Source organism: Balaenoptera musculus, chromosome 11, assembly GCF_009873245.2.
Source record: "Balaenoptera musculus isolate JJ_BM4_2016_0621 chromosome 11, mBalMus1.pri.v3, whole genome shotgun sequence".
NCBI lineage: Eukaryota > Metazoa > Chordata > Mammalia > Artiodactyla > Balaenopteridae > Balaenoptera > Balaenoptera musculus.
Genome location: NC_045795.1, coordinates 67,791,020 through 67,809,596, shown reverse-complemented (window position 1 = coordinate 67,809,596; position 18,577 = coordinate 67,791,020). Strand labels below are relative to the sequence as shown.

Sequence of the window (18,577 nt, the reverse complement as noted above, 5' to 3'; positions counted from 1 at the left end):
ACCAGGCCCTGGGTCCCCTTTCCCAACCCCCCAGCCCCCGCACTCACGTCAAAGGGCTCACAAAAGGCATCATGGCTACCAAAGACCGGGTTGGGGACAGAGACCAGGGTTGGGCTCGTCCCTTCCTGCCATGGGGAGAAGTCATCAGCAGCATCATCTTCCGCCTGGGGAGAGAGGTGAGTAGTGAGAGGCCTCAAGCAAGCTCGGTGGGCCCAGACCCCACCAACCCCATCAGCCTCCAGCCCAGCCTACCTGGAAGGCAGAGAAGCCAAAGCCTGCGGACCTGCTTCGGGCACGAAGGTAGAGGGCTCCGGCCGCGAGGCCAAGGAGCACTCCAGCAGCTACCACAGCCCCCGCGCCTGCTGCCACAGGTTGGGCCTCCGGGGCCACCACTGCCCGCTGCCAATGAGGAGAGCATCAGAGACCTGGCCAGAGCGGTCCCCTCACCCCTTGCCACTCTGCCTGCCCCTGGCCAACTCACAGGCTGCGGGGGTGCCAAGAGGGGGCTGGCCAGAGTGTGGATGATGCCGTTGAAGGCCACGATGTCCCACACGATGACGTGGCTAACCACAACTGCTCCTGGGACCTGTAGGGAGACCAGGGCAGGGTCAGGCCCAGTGGGTGAGTGAGGGCTGGGGCCAGCAGGGGAGGGGCAGCCTCCAGACTCACCACAGGGGCCCGAGAACTGTTGTCAGGGCCCATGTCACTGATGATGAGGCTGAGGCCCGAGTGGGCGGGAAGCAAGGTACCCTGGCTGGCGTTGGTGCTCAGGAAGGTGGTATTGGAGGCGTGTAGCTCCAGGTCTGGGCCGCTCAGTGTCTGTGGGCAAAAGCAGGGCTTGTTGGCCTGGGCCAGCTAGGGGGAGCAGAGTTGGGCCCTGCTCTCCCCACACCCCTTGCTACTTACCAGGTTGTCCATAAAGCCTTCGTTGACAGGGACGAAGAGTGTCTTGTAGGTGAGCTCGTCGTCCAGGAAGTCCAGGAAGTCGAGACCCCTCGGGGTGGCATTGGCGTAGCCCAGTAGCATCTGGGATGGTGGGGACAGGGTAGTGGGTAGGCTCTCTCCACAGGGATCCCGGCTGTACCACCCCCCTGGTCCTGAGCCTGGGCCCCTGCACACCCCATAGAAGGTGGAGAAGTTGGCAGTGGTGGCCAGTACATCAAGCAGCTTCCCATTGCACACGCTGGCCCCATCGCCCACGAAGCCATCGCGGCATCGGCAGGCCACGTCTGCAGGAAAGGCAGTGAGTTAGTGGGTCAGTGGGAAAAGGCAGGGCAGAGGATGGGGCGTGGTGGTGGCTGTACCTTGCATGCGGTAGCAGTAGGCGTCCCAGCGCTCCGACAGGTTCTCCCGGGCACCCAGACTGACCACGCCCACCTGACCATCGCCACAGTCTGCTGCCGGGAAAACGACGGGATGGGCAGCCGAGCCATTGGCCAGCCAGCCCACAAGGCAGAGGTGAAGGCCCAGCTGTAGGGGCACAAACAGATGCTGAGACCCAAGGCCCAACTCAAGGGGCCCCCACAGGCTTGGCTCCAGACTCCTGGGCCCCACGCACCTGCTGGGCAGCAGAGAGCTGAGGGAGAGAAGCAAGGACAGCTCCTTGGGCCCCACAAGCTGCCTCGGCCTGTGAGAAATTCAGGCTGTAGGGGCCACTGGGGGCCTGGAGGTGGAAGACACCGGCTCGTTTTTCTGTGGGAGGGAGGGATGCACGGTCAGAGGGCCGGCACCGAGGTAAAGCCGGGGTGCTGGGAGAGGGCAGGGAAGCACACCCTGGAAGTGCAGGTCAGTGCACACAGCATCCACGTGACAGGGTGGTGGCTGGTCCAGGCAGCGGTCCACAGGCGGCTCAGGCTCCTCCAGACACTGCAGTCCATCACCCACGTAGCCGGCGTGGCACGCACAGCGCCGTGTGTTCTGGACAGCAGAGCAGGTGGGCGCCCTTCAGGGACTGGGACAGCCACTCATTGGGGGACCCCCGCCCAGCTGCTTGGCTGCCCGCCTGCTCACCGGTCCAGTGCTCAGGCAGTCGGCGTGCTCGCTGCAGCCCCCGCGGTGGCCATCCTCACAGGGGTTGCGGGCCCGGCAGCTCCAGCCGTCACCCTCATAGTCGGGCAGGCAGGTGCAGGTGACCACTGTGCCTACCTGGCTGCAGTTGGCATGCTCGCTGCAGCCGCCACGCCCATCCTGGCACAGGTCTACCACTGGAAGCAGCGAGAGGGTGGTTGGACCAGGCGACAGGAGGGGAGGGGAGTGGGGCCTCCCACCTCACATTCCCGCTCACCTGTGCACGTGCGGCCGTCCCCTTCGTAGCCCAGGCTGCACTCACAGCTGTGGCCAGCGCGGCACACGGCCTGGGATGCGCAGGGTGGAGCACACACAGGCTGCAGCTCTGTCCCCCGGGGCCCACCCCACACATCCAGGTTAGTGGCTGCCCTCCTAGACCCCCTTCCACCTCAGTGTGCAGTTGGGGCATGCACTGGTGTGTGCAAGTGTATACAAGTGTGCAGGGTGGGCACAAGCACAGGACCCACTCACCCAGCTGCACCTCACAGTGTGGCCCAGTCCAGCCCTCATCACAGAAGCAGGAGCCGGAGCCCCCCAAGCCCTCATCGCAGTGGCCATGGGAGGTACAGTTGCAGGCTGGGGAGAGGGACAGGCAGGATGGTGTCGGCACATGGACCATGGGGATTAGGGAGCAGGATAGGGCAGGGTCGGGCAGGATAGCCTACCTTGGCAAAGGGGTCCAAAGGCACCCGGGGCACAGAGTTCACATGCCATCCCGGCAAACCTCGAACGGCACCTACAGTACCCGCTGCCGCTCATGCCGTCCATGCACGTGCCATGGCCATTACAGGGGCTGCTGGCACCCCCAGGGCAAGCTAGGGGTTAGGGTGGGAGAAGAGAGGTGGGGCCAGGGACTCTCATCAGGAACCGCACACATGCATCCCCAGCCCAGCCACACGGTCCATCTGCCCCCGAGCGGCAGCAGAGGCTCTTGCAGAAGCAGCAATCCACCCAAGTCCCCACGCCCTGGGGAACACCCGGACCCCAGCACACCCCACCAGGTCCTGTACCATCTACACACCCACCCCAGCTCTTAGAGCATTCTCACCTGGTAAGTTCCACTCCCTGCCCCCAGCCCCTGACCACCCTGACACCCTTTCTGAGGCACAGTGGCCAGAACCATGCCCTTGGCCACCTTGGGAGCTGGAGGAGCCAGCCAGCAGCATCCGCAGCCTCAGGACACTCACCTCGGCACTCACTGCCATAGTGACCAGGGCAGCAGCTGGGCTTCCAGGTGGTGGTGACACAGTTGCGGTAGCAGCCCCTGCCCAGGCCTTGGGGCTGACCCCAGTGGCTGGGCCGGGCCCAAACACTGCGCAGTGCCAAGGAGTGCAGCGGAGGAGACGTCCAGAACTTTGAGAAGTAACGCCAGCAGGCTTCAGGGCTGCCCTGGGCCAAGAGGAATCAGGCTGCAAACCTGAGCTTGGTAGGCCCTGGGCCCTGCCCCCACCCCCACCTGGCTCCCAGCCCCTTACCTGCTCCTGTGAGCCCTCAGGACAGGGTGGTTCCAGCCCACAAATGCTGCAAACCTTCTGCAAGGAAGGGAGGCCAACACAGCAAGCTCAAGTGAGTGGACAGGACCGGTGGGCTTAGGCCCCTGCCTATCCACCTCTGGCCTGTGGCCTCCCCTCACCAGCCACAGAGGCCGAGTCTCAAAGCGGTCACACCGGGCACCAAGGCCAGGTGGCTCCAGCAGCTGGTCAATGCCGTAGGCCAGGCCCCCCTCAAAGGGCAGGTGTCGCTGCACAATCCGGGCGTCCTCCTCTCCCACCGTGAGCTCACCCTGCAGGCGGAGGATGTGGAGTACATGGGGAGGGTCACAGGTGTACTGCAGCCCACCCCCCAGCGCCAGGGCCCCTGCCTCCTGCTTCCCTCGTTCAAGCTTTCTCCCCAGACTCACCGGCCGGGCACGGCTGCAGGAGAAGGAGATGAGGGTCCCGTGCATGGTGCGCAGTGGGCCCAGGTTGGGCAGGTCAGATGCCAAGGCCTGAGCAGATGGAGCCACAGTTGGAGCTGGGAGGGCAGGCTCAGTGGCAGGCAGTGGGGACCAAGGTCTGGGAGTGCACCCACCTCGACGTTGCGGATCACGTGGCCCCGCAGAATGGCTGCCAGCTTGTCACGGTGGTCTTTATGGTATAGCCAGACCTGGCGATCGGGAGGCAAAGCTTGCAGGGCGGAGTCTGTGGGCCACAGCATTGTGAAGGGCCTATGGAATGAATCTCGAAGCAGGGGCAGCAGGCCAGCCATCTGGTAGGACAGAGGTGTGACAGTCAATCCCGTCAGAGGATGGTGGGCAGATGGAGGGGGCTCCAGGGACCCAGGTGACCTTCCCACCAGCCACATTCCTCTGTAGCCATCCCAGGCCAATAGACATGGACATACATGCAAGTTGTCAGGTATGTGGGCACAAATAAGCACACCCTTGTGCTCACTGGGACGCTCATGCCCACAAATATGGCCTGTGCACAGAAAGGTGAGCACACACGTTGACAGTCGCCCGCATATACACACTTACACGTGCACATATGCACACACTGAAAGGCTCACACACAGGAGCAGTACCGTCACAAGGCCACTGAAGATCTTGTAACCGAAGCTCTCTGCAGCGGCGGTGAAGTTTCTCTGGGGACAGGCGCTCAGTGAACAGTGAGGTCAGGAGGGGAGGGAGGATCCCAGGCCCCTAGCCGCCTGTCTTCCAGCTCCCGGCCCACACCCAGGTCATACCCGCGGAATCGGGGCAGCATCAGGCTCCCAGTGCAGCGCTTCAGGTGGCAGCAGGACACGGTCGATGAAATGCAAGACACCGTTCACAGCCTCATGATCGCTGCTCACCATGCGTGCGAAGTCATTGATGTATATGCTGCCCTGGGGGTGGGGCCGGGATTGAATAAAGCCAACTAGTGGGGTGCTCAGGGAGCTGTGGGTGGGGCCTGAGGTGGGAGTAGAGCCTGGGTTGGGTGAGTCTAGGGGCAGGAAGTGGGTGGGGTCAAGGCAGAGGGTGGGTCTTGCCTCCAGCCCAGGGAAACAGCCACCCAGGGAAACAGCCACCGGACTTGGCTGGTGGGAGCGGTGCAGACACAGGGCCAAGCTCAGAAGTCCTGAGCCCAGGACTGGCCCCAGGTAGTGGGTGGGGTCCGGGGACAGACTCATCTCCCTCTCATTAAAGCCGCCCTGGCCCTGGGAAGGTGAGAGGGTCTTAAAGGCATGGGGACAGGGCATAGGTGCGGGCCTTGAAAGCAGCTGAGTCCTTGGTCTGTGGACAGCCCATGTCGGGGACCAGGGCCTGGGCTCACCTCCCTCTCACTGAAGCGCAGCGGGTGCCCGGAGAGTGTGGTGGCATAGCCCTCCTCTAGCAGCTCCTGGCTTCGCAGCTGCCGGCAACCAGCCACGTGATAGCGGAACACAAGCTGGCGATTGGCACGAATCCGGGCCAGCTCATCCTGGAGTGGGAGTCATGAGGGCACAAGGGTGCCCTGACTTCCGCCTCTGCCCAGGCAGTGCCCACCCCCCAGAATGCCCATCCAGAATCCCCAGCCTTGCTCCAGGGGCTGAGTTACCTGCGACAGGTTGGTCATTAGATCTGCATGCGGCACAAAGATTGTGAAAGGCCCATTCCCCTTGAGCTCCTTGTATTCCTGGGGGGAGAGGGAAACAGCTTGGGTGGAAGAAGGGTGACCTGGGACCAACTCGAGGTTTCCACTGATTTTCTGGGAGAGACATAGACTCAGAAACCAAACCAGCCAGCCCTCTGACCAAATGAGAATATCATGGCCCAGAGACAGGTGGGACTTGCAGGTCAGAGAGGCCCAGGCTGGACCAAGGATGTGCAGGCCAGCTGGTTACTCACCAGGAGATGGAGGCTGAAGAATGAGGCATGCTTGTCCCGAAGGAGCTCCTGGATCAGGGGAAACAAGGATCAGCTCAGATTGTGGTTGGCCTCCATTCAGGGCTGGTGCCTGTCCCAGCACCTAGAGCCCAAGGTCTGGCCAAGGTAGAGATGAGGAAAGGAAAGCCAGGGTGGTCTGTGCTAGGATCAGGATTGGTTTCATGGATCATAACTGGGTCAGGCCTAGGTGGAGTCAGAGGTCAGGCTCAAGTCCTGGTCAGGGCCAGGATCAGGATCAAATCTGGGGTCTTAACCAATATCATGGGTCAGGCCCATGGGGGGCATTGCCAAGGCTCGGTCAGGGGTCCTACTTGGGCATCATTACCAGGCCGACTCGGGCACGGCAGGTGAAGCCATCACCCACAGTGTGGACTGCATCGCAGGTACACATCCTCTGGCCATCCCCTGTGCTTTTGCACACAGCATAGGGGCTGCAGCCTCCATTGTTCTGAGGCAGGGACAGGAAAGAGACGCATCAGTGACTCCCAGGACTGCTGCCCCAACCAGCTCTGGGGAAGGGGCCATGAAGTTCCCTGGCCAACACCCAAAGCCCTGTTTCCTACTAATAAGTCAGACTTGACCTTGTGGCACAGGTGGCTCACCCTTCAGAAGCACTCAGGACCCTGCTGGGGGTGAGGAAGGCTGGTTCCCGCCCCAGTCCCCTCCCCCTGTGGAACTGGGTGTGACTTGGGGGCCTGACCTGGGAGCAGGGGTCCAGGAGCACACAAGTCCGGATGCCGTCCCCACTGTAACCCTCGCGGCAGCTGCAGGAGACCTGTCCCAAATCCTAATCAGTGGGGCTGCTGGTACCCAAGAGTGGGCCAGCGCCCTGGACGGAAGGAGCACCCCTCCCTGGGCCTGGTCTGAGGAGGGCCACACCCTATGAGGGGAATGGCACAGCCCCAGTGTCCAGCTCTGTTGTGCTGACCTGCTGGGGGCCTGTGGGGATACATTCGGCGTGCATGTGGCAGCCCCCGTGGTGGATGAGACAGCTGTTAACTTCTGGGGGAAAAGACACTGGGATGAGGGCTGGCCCCAGGCGGCCCCTCCATTCATCTGTCTGTTGAGGTGCTCATCCCCTACTCTCTCAGCACCCTCAGGCTCACAGCCCTGTGTGCCCCTCGGCCCTTCCTAGTCTCACTCATGCCACTGAAGCCAGACCCCTGGTGGCGGACCCCAGCCTCACCCTGGCACAGCTCCCCATCACCCGTGTAGCCATCCAGGCAGGTGCATGTCCGCTGACCAGGTGCCACATTGGTGCAGTTGGCGTGGGGGGAGCAGCCCCCGTGGTCATGGGCACAAGGGTCCACCACTAGGAGTAGATGATCCCAGAGAGTTGTGAGCAGTGGGCATGGGACAGAGTGGGGACAGGGGAGGAGGGCATGAGAGAAGGGAAAAGGTCGGAGGGAGGGGTCAGACCCAAGAGGTGACAGGGACAGAGACTGGACCTAAAGGGCATGGAAAGGGCTCTGTGGGGAAATCCACCCCCAAATTTCAGGGGTCTTGGGGCATTGGTGTGCCTGGACCTGCACAGTAGATGCCGTCGCCCGAGTACCCCGCGGCACAGACGCAGGCAGGGGCTGCAGCCGAGTCCTGGACGCAGCTGGGAGGGATGGCAACAGCTTAGTCTATGCCTGCCCAGCCCCTGCCCTGACCCTAGCCCCCCCTCCACTTGCCCACCTGCCCCAGGCTGAGCTCACTCACTTGGCATTGGGGTCACACTTCTGCGGGCATTGAGGGCCAGTGATTTCTGGGGGGTAGGAGGATGGTTCTGATCATGCTGACCCAGGAACCGCCTCCCCAGGAGTCACCCGCCTCTCCCCCTTGGGGCCACTCCTCACTCTGGTCACAGCGGAGGCCCTGCCAACCCACGTTACAGACACAGCTTCCGTCCCCTCGGAGCCCCTCCTGGCACAGCCCGTGGGCACAGTCACACACTGGGAGCGGAACGAGGTAGGACAGAAGTTACCCAGTGCCTGTTCTGTCCCTGCTGCGGTGTCTCCATGACCGCTGTCCTCAGCCAGCTTTCCCACCATTCCTGCCCGCCCCCGGGGCCTCACCTCCAGTGCAGTTGGGCCCGTAGCGGCCCAGCTCACACATCTCACAGGCCGTTCCGTGGAAGCCCTCGTGGCAGCGGCACTCCCCACTGCCCAGGAGCCTGTCCTGACACTGCCCGTGGCCCGAGCACACACCACCCAGACCCCCCGGGCACGGCTCACACAGTGTGCCGAAGAAGCCAGGGCAGCAGTCAGGCACCTGCGGGAGGGGGCACAAGGAGAGGCCCGGCACAGGCCAGGACAGACGTCAGGGGGCAGGGAAACGGCGGGGGTCGGGGGAAGGGCATCTTGGGGCCACAGAGCCACAGAACAAAGCAAGTCAGATCCAGAGAAATGGAGACTGCCTTCTACAAGCCTCTCCACGGCAGGGGTGAGGAAACGGACTGAAGGAGGGAAAGGCCATACCGGACTCCACGGAGAGGGGCAGAGCTCGCCCCGTTGCTGCCCCCAGGGCTTGGCTGTTGGTGTCAGTTCCAGGCTGAGCCCCTTTCTCTCTCTCCCCATCCCCACTCCCTGGAGGCACGGCCACAGGGACAAACGCTGGCCCCTCTGACCTCAGACCTCTCTCCCTTCCCCTTCTTCCAGGCCTTTGCTTCCCTGGCTTCGTCATAGTCCCAGCCCTGCCTCTGCCTTTGAAGCCTAATCCCGGCTCCTGCCCTGGAGCCCCGCTCCCACCTCCTCCTCTCTGGTCAAAGGCTTGGGGCTGGGGGTTGCTTCAGGGCAAACCTGGATCTTCTTGGCACACGTGTAAGAACAGCCCCGGGAGAAGGAGCCGCCAGACCGGTAGACACAGCTCTTCTTGGGGGTGTCCTGGAAACGGGGACAGGCAGGAGGACTCAGCCAGTGGCTTAGGTAGGGGCAAGGCAGTGAATGGGGAGACAGACGGACAGATTACAGGTGTCAGTGGGTGAGACAGGTAAGCAGAATAGCAAAAGGGTCAAGGAAGGACCACGACAGATAGACCTGAGGAGGAGAAGGTAGGCAGGACTGGCAGCCCGAGGGTCACTGGCCTCAGGTCACCAGTCTGAGTGAGGCCTCCTCCGGGCAGACCTGGACCCAGGCCTCCTGGCCTCTGGCAGGAGAGCCAAGCAGCCCATGCTGCTCCAGGTTCCCATGCCTGGGTGAGCAGAGCTGGGCCCGGGGAGCTCAGACACCTTGGGCACAGTGCGAGCCGGTGAAGCAGGGATGGAATGTGCTGGGCCCTGCCTCACCTCCAGCTGGTAGCCTTGAGTGCAGCGGAATTTCCGGGTGCAATTTACACATTTCTCCTGAAGGGAAGGAGGGCAGAGTGTCAGGCCGTCCCGAGGCGGGGGCTCCAAACCCACCTTCCCTCCTCTGGGGCGGGCTAACAGCTCTCTCACCCCTGACCAAGTGCCCCTCCCGCCGGCCAGGCCAGCTAGTGCCTGCGGCTCTTGACCGCCCCTCTGCGCTCCCCAGGCCCCAGCCTCTTACCCGCAGGGCCTCTGCGTGGCTGTGCAGGCAGCGGCTTGAGCCCACTGTCAGGACCCCGGACAGGCCAAACAGTGAGCGGCCAGGGGCCTCCAGCACAGGGCCTTCCAGCGGCACGTGGTTCACCTCAGGCTGGGGGTTAGGGCAGAAGGCTGAACACCCCCCACCCCACCCCCACCCTCCCCTCAGGGGCTGCAGGCCAGGGAGGCGCTCCAGGGCTGGGGTATCTCTGTGGACTTGGGGTCTCCCAGGATGGGAAGTCTCCGGACCAGAGGCTGAGGTGCCCAGGTGGGGGAACTCCGAAGAAGAGGGGTGTTCAAGAGCAGGGTGCCCAGGGCAGGGGCTCCTGTGCTCCCCCACCCCACCACCAACCTGGCCACTATGGTTGTAGAAGACAAGCCAGTGCACAGGGCCCAGGAGGGAGTTGCGGTGTCCCCCCCTGTGCAGGGCCTCTGTGGAAAGCGCCTCCCCCAGGATCACATGGTGTCGCACTACGTCCAAGTCCTGGAGGGGGAAGGAGAGGCTCAGGGGCTCCAGGACTCCCGAGCGCCCGGGACGGTGCGTCCCGCCCGCTGTGTCCTTGTCGTGGGATGGGAGGCTCACCCACCCCCCTCAGTGGCCCCCTGTTCCGGTGATCTCACCAGGCCGCTGCTGTTGGCCTGGGCCTCCAGAGAGTGGTTGGTTGGCACGAAGATGGTGTAGGCGGTGGCAGCCTCAATCTGGGGTACCAGCCTGTGGCGCTAGGGGCGGGGGCAGGCGTCAGGGGTGGGCCTTCTTGCCCTCAGTCCTGACCCTGGGAGCCAGCAGCTCCGCAAGCACCCGGGGGAGGGCACCCCCGTCCAGGACTCCCCCCTCCTCCTGCCCTTACCTGCAGCAGCTCCCGGAAGAGGTGGAAGGCAGGCACTGAGTCCAGCTGCTGCAGCAATCCCTGCCCCCCCAGCACATCCCCTCTCGGAGGCAGTAAGACCTGGCACAGAGCATGGGGGCTGGTCAGTACATCCTTGCCTCTTGGCCTGCCTGGAAGGTTCCCTGCACACACACCCCTCCAGCCATACCTGACTGAGGACATGTAGGACGCCATTGGTGGCAAGGAGGTCAGCCACGTCCACGCTGGCATTCTGCACCCAGACCCTCTGGAAGGCAGCAGGCAGAGCTCAGGGAGACACAGGTAGACACTTAAGAGTGCGTGTAGCACCAACAGAGAGGTTGCTGGGCACAAGGCACCCAACCTGGCCTGGACACCCTCAGACTCAGGACCTACCAGATGGGCACACAGAACCTCACTGGGGCCCATGCATGAGGGGGCCAGGTGTGCACATGCAGACAAAGATGGACAGACAAGCCCTGGCAGGGCAGTCACTCTGGCCTAAAGACACCGCCCAGCAGCAAATGTGTTCTGAGCACATCCTCTGAGCTCAGCCCTGGGCTGGGCAAGGGGACCCAATCAGATCGCCGGGGACCCTGGACTGGGAAGCCTGTAGCCACTCGAGCCCCCCCTTCCCTGTATGGTCCCCTCTTCTGCCCAAAGTTCACCACGTACCCCACTGATGTTGTGAATCTCCCAGCGTGCGGTGGGGCTCAGGGTGGCTACACTCTGCCCGTCCAGCCGGGCCAGCTCCTCCTCAGACAGGGCGCCCTGGAGAAAATGGGCCCTGAGAGGGCACAGTTTAGGGGGGCCATGGAACTGGATTAGTGTAACCTACAGAGACCCCTGGAACTGGGCTCCACCCCAAAGGGTGGACACATGCCAGGTTGAGGACCTCTGGGGAGGGGCTGGGTCTCACACAAAAGCCCCCTCCCAGAGCCCAGCCGTGGCAGCCCACCTGACCACTTGCGGTAGCATCCTCGGCTGCAGCCAGAAGGCCTGGTCCTCAGGGCTCAGCCTACGGATGGCAGACTCCGAGGGCACCAGGGCTGTGACTCGGCTGTCAGCAGGAAGAGTGATGCCGGCCCCCTGTGCACATGGTGTGCGGGGGGACAGGAGGAGTGACGAAGGCAGCCGCCACCTTGAGATCACTTCCCCCAGCCTCCAGGCCTGCCCCCCACCTCCAGCTCTTAGAGCTGTTATGTGGCCTCCTGGATCTGAGTCCCCAAGCCCAGCATTCCATCTGATCCTACCTTGATCCACTGGTAGAAGATGGAGAAGTGGGCATTTGCCTCCAGCTCCTGAGGGGAGGGAAAAAGGTGAAGTCACCAATCTAGGGACAGACTTGAGCCCCCTCCCTCCATGACCCTGAGTGCGGCCCCACCCCCGGATTACACACGAGGACTCCTCCCCGAGCACAGGAAACCACTCACTTGGAAGATGTCTCCGTAGCAGCTGAAGCCATCACCCCCATAGCCAGGGGGGCATGTGCAGACCCGCTGACCTCCTCCCACTGCCCGGCAGGTGGCCTGGGGTTGCGGGGCAGAGAGACATGGCCTCCATTCAGCACCCACAGGGCAAGCTGGACAGCACCCATCCTCCATCTCTCCATTCACTCTGGCCCATCCTCCTGCTGTCCTCTTGTCCAGCTACCCATCCCTACCATCTGTCTCTCCCTCCATCCAGTCTGTATTCAAGCTGCTCCTTTGGTGTGCCCAGCCCTACTCTCCAAGACCAGTGAGCATGTGACGTGAGCTACCCCAACCCATCCTGGCAGATGGGTCAGGGAAGTCCAGGGCTGCGGGAGCATCCGGGAGGCCCTGGACCTCCAGGCGAGGCCTGAGCTGAGAGCAGGAGGAGCTAGCCAGGCCGAAGGTGTGGCGCTGGGGGCATGGGACAAGGGTGGTGAGGGCAGGGGCTGGGGTCTTTATAAGGAGGGTGAAAGCTCTGTCCCGTGGGCAAGCAGGTGACAGGGTTTGGATTTGAGGTTGAGAAAGATCCCAATCCTGACCAGAGACAGGGACACTGCTGCAGCCAAGGCCTACCCCTGAAGCCTCCCCTGGGCCTGGAGCCCTCTCACCCCCTCACCAGATCATGGCAGCCACCGTTGCCTGCCCGGCAGGGGTCAATGGGACTGCACACGTAGCCGTCTCCCGCGAATCCCAGCTTGCAGGTGCACTGGCTCTGGAGAGGTTGGGGAGCAGAGAGCCTCATCTCACCAGAAGCATGAAACCCTTTCCTCCTCCACAGCTCAGCTCCCGATGGGCACTCTCCCCTGGGGTGGTCTGCTCAGACACCAGAGGAGCTTTTCCCAGGCCCACCCTTGGAGGTCCATGTTCCAGATGCAGAGATTGAGGCCCTGAGGAGTGACTGGCTCTCAGGAAGAGCCTGAGGAAGTGATGGCATTGGCAAGGGGGCATCCAGGAGCCTTGGGGCCTCTTTGCTCTCAGGCCTGGGCCCAGCCAGGCTGTTGAGGTCTGCAGTGTGTGATGAGTGGGCAGGTTTTGCCAAGACCAGCCCCAGGGATGGCCGCTTGGATCCCCCCTCCAACCCCGCCACTCTGCTTGGGTGCTCAGATCCTTCCCGCTAAATGCCAGTGTCCTTGGGCTTGTCCACACCTCAGGTGAGTGACTAGTGAGACTCCCCGGATCTCAGTTGCCCTTCTTTGCACGATAGGGGCATCTACAACTGCTTATTCCACCCTCAGTTCTGAACTTTAAAGCTCCTGATGGAGTTCGCAGCTCCAGCTCTCAGGCCCATCTGAGCGTCACTGCTGAGGTCCCACGGCTTGTGGTCCAGGCCATCATGGGGCAGGAGGACAGGGAGCCCCATGGATCCCTGCATAAGCCTGGGCCGCACAGAGGCTGACCCTGAAGCAGCCAGGCCTGGCCTCCCAACTTGCATATTAGATTCTTTAATGCCAGCCAGTCCTCGGGCTCACCAGGCCTGACGTGCTTCACGTGGAAGGTTCCAGGTTCTAAGATCCTGTGACTGGAGTCTGAGACTCCAAAATTCCAAGAGCTGGATTTCCATGAGTCTAAAAATTTGGGGATGTCACTCTCCTTGGGCAGGTGTCTCTTCTTGCTTTGCTCAATACTGAATTCCTAAATCTAGAACAGCAACTAGCATGTAACAAGTGCCTGGTGACATGTGGGAAACCAGTGAGTGGGTGAATGAGCTAATTGTCAGAAGGCAGTGGCCCCAGTGGCCCGTAAGAGCAGAGAACTCATTGATTCTTGGTTATGGGAGTCCTCATCCCTGAGACACAGGAGTCACAGTCTTCTGACTTGGAAAACACTGGCACTCGAACACGCCTTCCTTTAAAACTACTGCAACCTTCGCATTGCTTCCAGCACCCGCCCACTGCTTCCAGATTGTACGACTCAGCATTTCAGAATTGGATTCTCATTTGTGTCTGAGGTTTGAGACCCTGAGCTTGAGTTCCTAGACATTGCTAGAGTCAGATGGGCTAGGGGGAAGAGTCCCCCCCAGGATGGAGACCCCCACCCTGCTCTCTCAAGGCCGGTCGAGCCTCACCTGCCCGGGTCCCACATAGCTGCAGAGGGCGTCAGCGTGGCAGCCGCCTCGCACATCCAGCTCACACTCATCGATGGCCACGCAGACACGACCGTCCCCACTCCAGCCCTTGTGGCACGTGCAGTGGTGGGTGCCTGGGGCCCCAGGGACACACTCAGCCTGTGAGAGCCACAGATAAATGACTCAGGGCTGCAGGGCGGCAGGCTGAGGGCAAGGGAGTCCCACCTCGAGCCCGTGGGTCAGGACTTCAAGGAAGGGGCCAGACTCACATTCTCCGAGCATCCGCCACGGTCTGGGCGAGAGCAGGGGTTGCTGGGTGTGCAGGAGAAGCCGTCACCCTCAAAGCCATCGAGACAGAGACACCTGGGGGTGGGGGGTGGTGAATGAGGAGCCTCCAGTAAGCCTCTGGAAGCTGTGAGCAAACTGACAAGTGCAGTCACAGACGCAGCAGAGAGGAAGCGCACGTCCTCACCTGGCAACATCCCCCTGGTTAACGCAGCGGGCATGCAGGTGGCACTGCTGGGCCTGTTCTGTGGGCCCACAGTTCCCTGTGGACTCGTTGCAGAAGCGGCCACTGAAGCCTGGGGCACATGTGCCACGCTGGCACACCCCCCCACTGCCTGGACGGTTGTCACATAGACCGTGGACACAGCCGCAGTCTGCAGGGAGGAGATGGAGCAGGGAAACTGAGGCTGAGGCAGGGCTGGCTGGGAGCCAGGATGCAGTTGGGCAATGCTGGGAATGGGGCAGCCAGAATAGATTTGACTGCAGGGTCAAAATCAGGTCATCCCAGATTCGGGAGGGAGGAAGAAATGAGAGGGGGGCATTCATTGCTTTCAGTCACCCTATTCTAGCTGCCCTGCTCCCAACACCACCATCGGAAAGTTCTTCTGTATGTCTGACCTAAATCCTGCATGCTTTAGGTTAAACTGTGGCTCTCTTCCCGGCATGGATAAAAGAGACATCTACTCTTGTGTTTCCAAAACCTTCTCCATAATCTCTGGACTGAACCCTTCTTCCTGAGGTTCTATTTCCCTTCTTGGGAGTCCCCAGCCCCACTTCTAAGAGACCCTTTTTCTCCCTGGCAGGTGGCCTAGGCCAGGATCACCCACCTTCCCGGCACTGGTCTCCATGCTTGTTTGGGTTGGAGCAGATGTGGCAGGCGATGCCCTTGTAGTCTGGGAAGCAGAGGCAGGCCCCGCTGCCCTGGACCCCATCACTGCACTGGGGGTGGGCAGGAGGCAAGAGCAGTCACGGGGAGGGGATTATCCACATTCTCTTCCCTAACACCCCTTCTCTCCACAGGCTGTGAGCTCCTGCTCCCCCTAGAAGACCTCCTGCTGGAAGAGACCTTCCAAATCACTGATGCTGCCAAAGAACTAGCCCCTAAAAGGCACCTCGCCCTGGAAGCTTCATGGGTGACTTCTGCTTAACCTAGAAACACATAACTCCTGTGTTCCTCCATAGCCAGGTGCTAAATCAACTGTGATATTACAAAATGGCAAAAATACAACACACACAAAAAAACTATTGACAAATAGCCCTTATGAAAATAGATGTAACAATCTAATTAATTGATTCTAATGAAAGTAAATATAATTTGGTCCAACTTCCACTGCCTCGATGTGAAGAACCCAATACCAGAGAGGGGCAGGCTTTGCTCAGACATACAGCCAGTCACCGGCCAACTCAGAAAGGAGCCCCTATCTCCCCCACCCCTCACTCCAGAGCAGGAGGGGACTCACGTTGCCTTTGCCATAGCAGGGGTTGGAGAAGCCCCCAGGACACTGCACACAGTCAGGCCCAAAAAACCCTTTGCAGCAGCCAGGTTTCTGTAAGAGAGAACACATCTGAGGGTCCGTCGGGAGCCATGTCGACCCACCGGCCCAGGTTGCTTCTGTTCCCTGGTGCCATATCTAGAGCAAGGGGGTGGGCGAGGCCCCTCTGTGACACCTTTTCCACCATTAGGATGCAGCACAGCTGAGGATGGCACCCCACCCAGCCCCAGCCTGGGGGCTCCAGAGGAGAAGCAAGTGCCCCGTGCCCAGGCTCACCAGGATGGTCTGGTTGCAGTAGTGGGCGCAGCCCTTCTTCAGGACGTTCAGCCCAGTAGGGTCATGGATGTAGACACACTCCTCAGGGGAGATGTCCTGGGTGAGCCGTACCAGGCTGGTCAGCAGGCAGGGGTCTTGGGCCGGCCCCCTTCACCAGGCAGCCCTGGTCAAGGGTCCTTGGCCCCCTGGGCCCGGCACCTCCCCTGTCAGTGGGGCTGAGCCTCCAGGTCCAGCTGAGCCTCCCAGCCCCACTTCCCCACCCTGACCCAGGGCAGAAACCTCGCGGGGCAGTCAGGAGTCAGCCCTGAGAGCTGGGTCAAGGGATGCTCACCAGCTTCATGCTGTTGGGGGGGCACATGCTGGTGTTCAGGGCTTGGCAGTCCACACAGGAGCCCTGGGCAGGGTAGGGGGAGGAAGGGAGAAGGGTTAGTCATGGTTTATTTATTTAGCAAACCCTAAGAAAGAGGCACTCAGCCAAGGCCTGAGGTATGAGAAGAGTCACCACAGGAGGGCCAGAGGATGGTGTTCCAGGCAGAGGGAAGAGCAAGGGCAAAGGCCCTGGAGCAGGAGAGCTCAGTGTGAGGGCATCACAGGTCTGGGCAGGGAGGCTGGGAACAGGGCTGTAGATGCGTGAGTGACGGCAAAGGGACCATCAGGAGGACTGCTGAGGGCTGGGTGTGGGGCGTCCAGGTGAAACTGGGGCCTGCGCCCGAGCCCCAGAGCCACCCACTCATTTGAGGAGAACTAGAAAATGGCACCTCTCCCTGGGAAGATGACCCCAACACAAGCAGCGCTGGGGTCCCGGGCGCTTACCGCCACGACCTTGTGCTGCTCTTCGTTGCAGAGCTTGGGCAGGATGGGCAGGATGGTCGGGGGCAGCAGGATGCCCTCCAGCATGTGGATGACGCCGTTGGCAGCCAGCACATCCACTCTCCGTAGGGGGACCCCCTCAGGCCCCAGCAGGATGCGCCCCTGTGGCGAAGCCCAGCGTGCATCCTTGGCCCAGTCCCCGCCCCTGCACTCAGCACACTGTCAGAGGCCCAGCCTGCCAGCCACCTCTTCACCCGCTCCCTGGCAACGTCTCTTGCTCTGGCAGAACCGCTCCAGCCTCTGCACCCTGACCCACGTGGTTTCTGCCACATGGAGCCCCTCCCCCTGCCCATGTGCTCACCCTCCTCCTCTTTGGAGCCCTCCCAGCTTGTTGGGCCCCGGGAGAGGGATTTGATCTGTGCCTGTTCCCATATGACCCCCCACCAGGGCATGCCCACTGCAGGGCTCGGAGCACGAAGCCAGGTCTGAAAGAGGCTTGACACCTGGCTGGTCATCACCAGCCCCTCCACCAGTCCATCCCTGGTGCTCATGGAGCTCACCTCCTCCGAGATATTCACAGCCAGGACCTGGTTTGCCATGGTGAGGACCCGGCCCTTGGAGATGAGCTTCTCAACAGTCAGCTGGGGTGGAGGAGAGAGTGGCCTTAGGCCGGGCACTAGCCAACCTTGGGGCCACACCCAGTCCTGCCCAGGTGACTCGCAGCTACCACCTTGGTCCCCAGGCTCTCCTCTGTCCTGTAGAGTCCAGATGGGTGGGGAGAGGAGAAGGGGCCCCCCAGAAGACTGGAATCTGCAGACAAACCCTCTGACAGCCCATTGGCAGGTGTAAGCCAGCCACCCTCCCAGAGGACCTCTCACCTGGCCGTGGCTATAGACATGGTACCTCACCAGCTCCTGCAGTTTGGAGAGACCCTGGCAGGAGAGAGAGGGATTGGCTGCTAGAGGCTCTGAGCCTGTATCCCTGGCCCCTTCTCCCTGACAAGCTTACCGCTGTGAAGAGGTAGACCAGGCGGCCGTCCCGCATGCCATCCACTGCCTCATTGCTGGGGGCAAAGACTGTGAAGGGCCCAGGGCCATCCAGGAAGGAGGGCAGCCCACAGTTCTGTGGCGGTGAGAAGGAGGCTCAGGGGGTTCCGTGGCCAACTCTTACCTCTAAGTCCTGCCTGGGCCCTGCTGCCCTTGGTCTGCAGGGAACACCCACCAAAAGTAAGTGGGTGACATTGGCAATGGGTTCATGCTACCACAGAGCCTCAGGATTCTGATGGGCAGGTTCTAGGATGGGGGTGTGGGCAAAGGCCCGTCCTACTCCAGAAGCCCAGATCACTGTGGGGAAGATTCTGGGTAATGAGGGGTCCTGGCCCAAAAGATCAGATGTGCTAGGACCTTTCGCCCAGACTCACCTCCAGGATGGTTTCAAACCGGGTGAAGGCCTCAGTGGAGGCAAGGATCTGGCCGATGGTCCTCTGTAGGAAGGGATGAGCATGAGGGCCCCAGAGGGGAAGGAGCTCTGCTCCAGCCCTGCCCAGAACTGCCCTGTCCCCCTCTCCGAACTCAGTGCGGGTCAGAGGCCACGCAGGGGCACAGGGCAGGGGGAGGGGAAGGCACTAGCTTACCTTGGGGTCCTCAGGGAGCTCTGGTGGGGGCTGCCACCGCAGGGCAGTGACCACGTGGAAGATGCCATTGGCTGCTGGGTAGTTGGCCTTGTGGATGGTGAATGTCTGCTGGGGCTGGTCTTTGTACTTGTAGGTGTATTTCTGCTGAGACATGAGACCTCTGGCTCAGACTCCAAACACCCACCCCTTGTCCTGAGGCTCTGTCCCACCTCCACACCT

At 61.7% G+C, this 18,577-nt stretch overlaps 1 protein-coding gene across 13 annotated transcripts in view; it reads right to left on the bottom strand.

Annotated features, from left to right (window-relative positions):
* STAB1 (stabilin 1) overlaps window positions 1-18,577 on the bottom strand; it is a 32,693-nt gene that overhangs the window by 223 nt on the left and 13,893 nt on the right. For 4 of the 13 annotated variants that reach the window (XM_036869584.1, XM_036869573.1, XM_036869576.1 and 1 more), the window contains 55 exons: window positions 18,359-18,499; window positions 18,146-18,208; window positions 17,734-17,847; window positions 17,286-17,657; window positions 16,729-16,887; window positions 16,247-16,309; window positions 15,916-16,011; window positions 15,607-15,693; window positions 14,974-15,085; window positions 14,334-14,520; window positions 14,131-14,224; window positions 13,862-14,020; window positions 12,413-12,508; window positions 11,758-11,853; window positions 11,578-11,625; window positions 11,283-11,413; window positions 11,000-11,111; window positions 10,515-10,592; window positions 10,328-10,426; window positions 10,101-10,199; window positions 9,832-9,963; window positions 9,463-9,591; window positions 9,222-9,278; window positions 8,737-8,820; window positions 8,014-8,209; window positions 7,795-7,890; window positions 7,658-7,703; window positions 7,480-7,556; window positions 7,140-7,265; window positions 6,882-6,955; window positions 6,654-6,740; window positions 6,279-6,401; window positions 5,915-5,962; window positions 5,625-5,702; window positions 5,361-5,507; window positions 4,792-4,932; window positions 4,630-4,689; window positions 4,138-4,314; window positions 3,968-4,054; window positions 3,701-3,850; window positions 3,543-3,599; window positions 3,255-3,456; window positions 2,733-2,882; window positions 2,539-2,643; window positions 2,285-2,392; window positions 2,011-2,204; window positions 1,773-1,917; window positions 1,559-1,692; window positions 1,305-1,470; window positions 1,120-1,229; window positions 907-1,026; window positions 670-819; window positions 482-586; window positions 253-399; window positions 48-164 (listed from right to left, as the gene is read on the bottom strand). In XM_036869584.1, the coding sequence (XP_036725479.1) occupies window positions 48-164; window positions 253-399; window positions 482-586; window positions 670-819; window positions 907-1,026; window positions 1,120-1,229; window positions 1,305-1,470; window positions 1,559-1,692; window positions 1,773-1,917; window positions 2,011-2,204; window positions 2,285-2,392; window positions 2,539-2,643; window positions 2,733-2,882; window positions 3,255-3,456; window positions 3,543-3,599; window positions 3,701-3,850; window positions 3,968-4,054; window positions 4,138-4,314; window positions 4,630-4,689; window positions 4,792-4,932; window positions 5,361-5,507; window positions 5,625-5,702; window positions 5,915-5,962; window positions 6,279-6,401; window positions 6,654-6,740; window positions 6,882-6,955; window positions 7,140-7,265; window positions 7,480-7,556; window positions 7,658-7,703; window positions 7,795-7,890; window positions 8,014-8,209; window positions 8,737-8,820; window positions 9,222-9,278; window positions 9,463-9,591; window positions 9,832-9,963; window positions 10,101-10,199; window positions 10,328-10,426; window positions 10,515-10,592; window positions 11,000-11,111; window positions 11,283-11,413; window positions 11,578-11,625; window positions 11,758-11,853; window positions 12,413-12,508; window positions 13,862-14,020; window positions 14,131-14,224; window positions 14,334-14,520; window positions 14,974-15,085; window positions 15,607-15,693; window positions 15,916-16,011; window positions 16,247-16,309; window positions 16,729-16,887; window positions 17,286-17,657; window positions 17,734-17,847; window positions 18,146-18,208; window positions 18,359-18,499 (6,531 nt within the window). Of the gene's footprint in view, window positions 1-47; window positions 165-252; window positions 400-481; window positions 587-669; window positions 820-906; window positions 1,027-1,119; window positions 1,230-1,304; window positions 1,471-1,558; window positions 1,693-1,772; window positions 1,918-2,010; window positions 2,205-2,284; window positions 2,393-2,538; window positions 2,644-2,732; window positions 2,883-3,254; window positions 3,457-3,542; window positions 3,600-3,700; window positions 3,851-3,967; window positions 4,055-4,137; window positions 4,315-4,629; window positions 4,690-4,791; window positions 4,933-5,360; window positions 5,508-5,624; window positions 5,703-5,914; window positions 5,963-6,278; window positions 6,402-6,653; window positions 6,741-6,881; window positions 6,956-7,139; window positions 7,266-7,479; window positions 7,557-7,657; window positions 7,704-7,794; window positions 7,891-8,013; window positions 8,210-8,736; window positions 8,821-9,221; window positions 9,279-9,462; window positions 9,592-9,831; window positions 9,964-10,100; window positions 10,200-10,327; window positions 10,427-10,514; window positions 10,593-10,999; window positions 11,112-11,282; window positions 11,414-11,577; window positions 11,626-11,757; window positions 11,854-12,412; window positions 12,509-13,861; window positions 14,021-14,130; window positions 14,225-14,333; window positions 14,521-14,973; window positions 15,086-15,606; window positions 15,694-15,915; window positions 16,012-16,246; window positions 16,310-16,728; window positions 16,888-17,285; window positions 17,658-17,733; window positions 17,848-18,145; window positions 18,209-18,358; window positions 18,500-18,577 lie in introns of those variants that run through there. The other 9 variants (XM_036869579.1, XM_036869580.1, XM_036869575.1 and 6 more) reach the window with 9 other exon arrangements.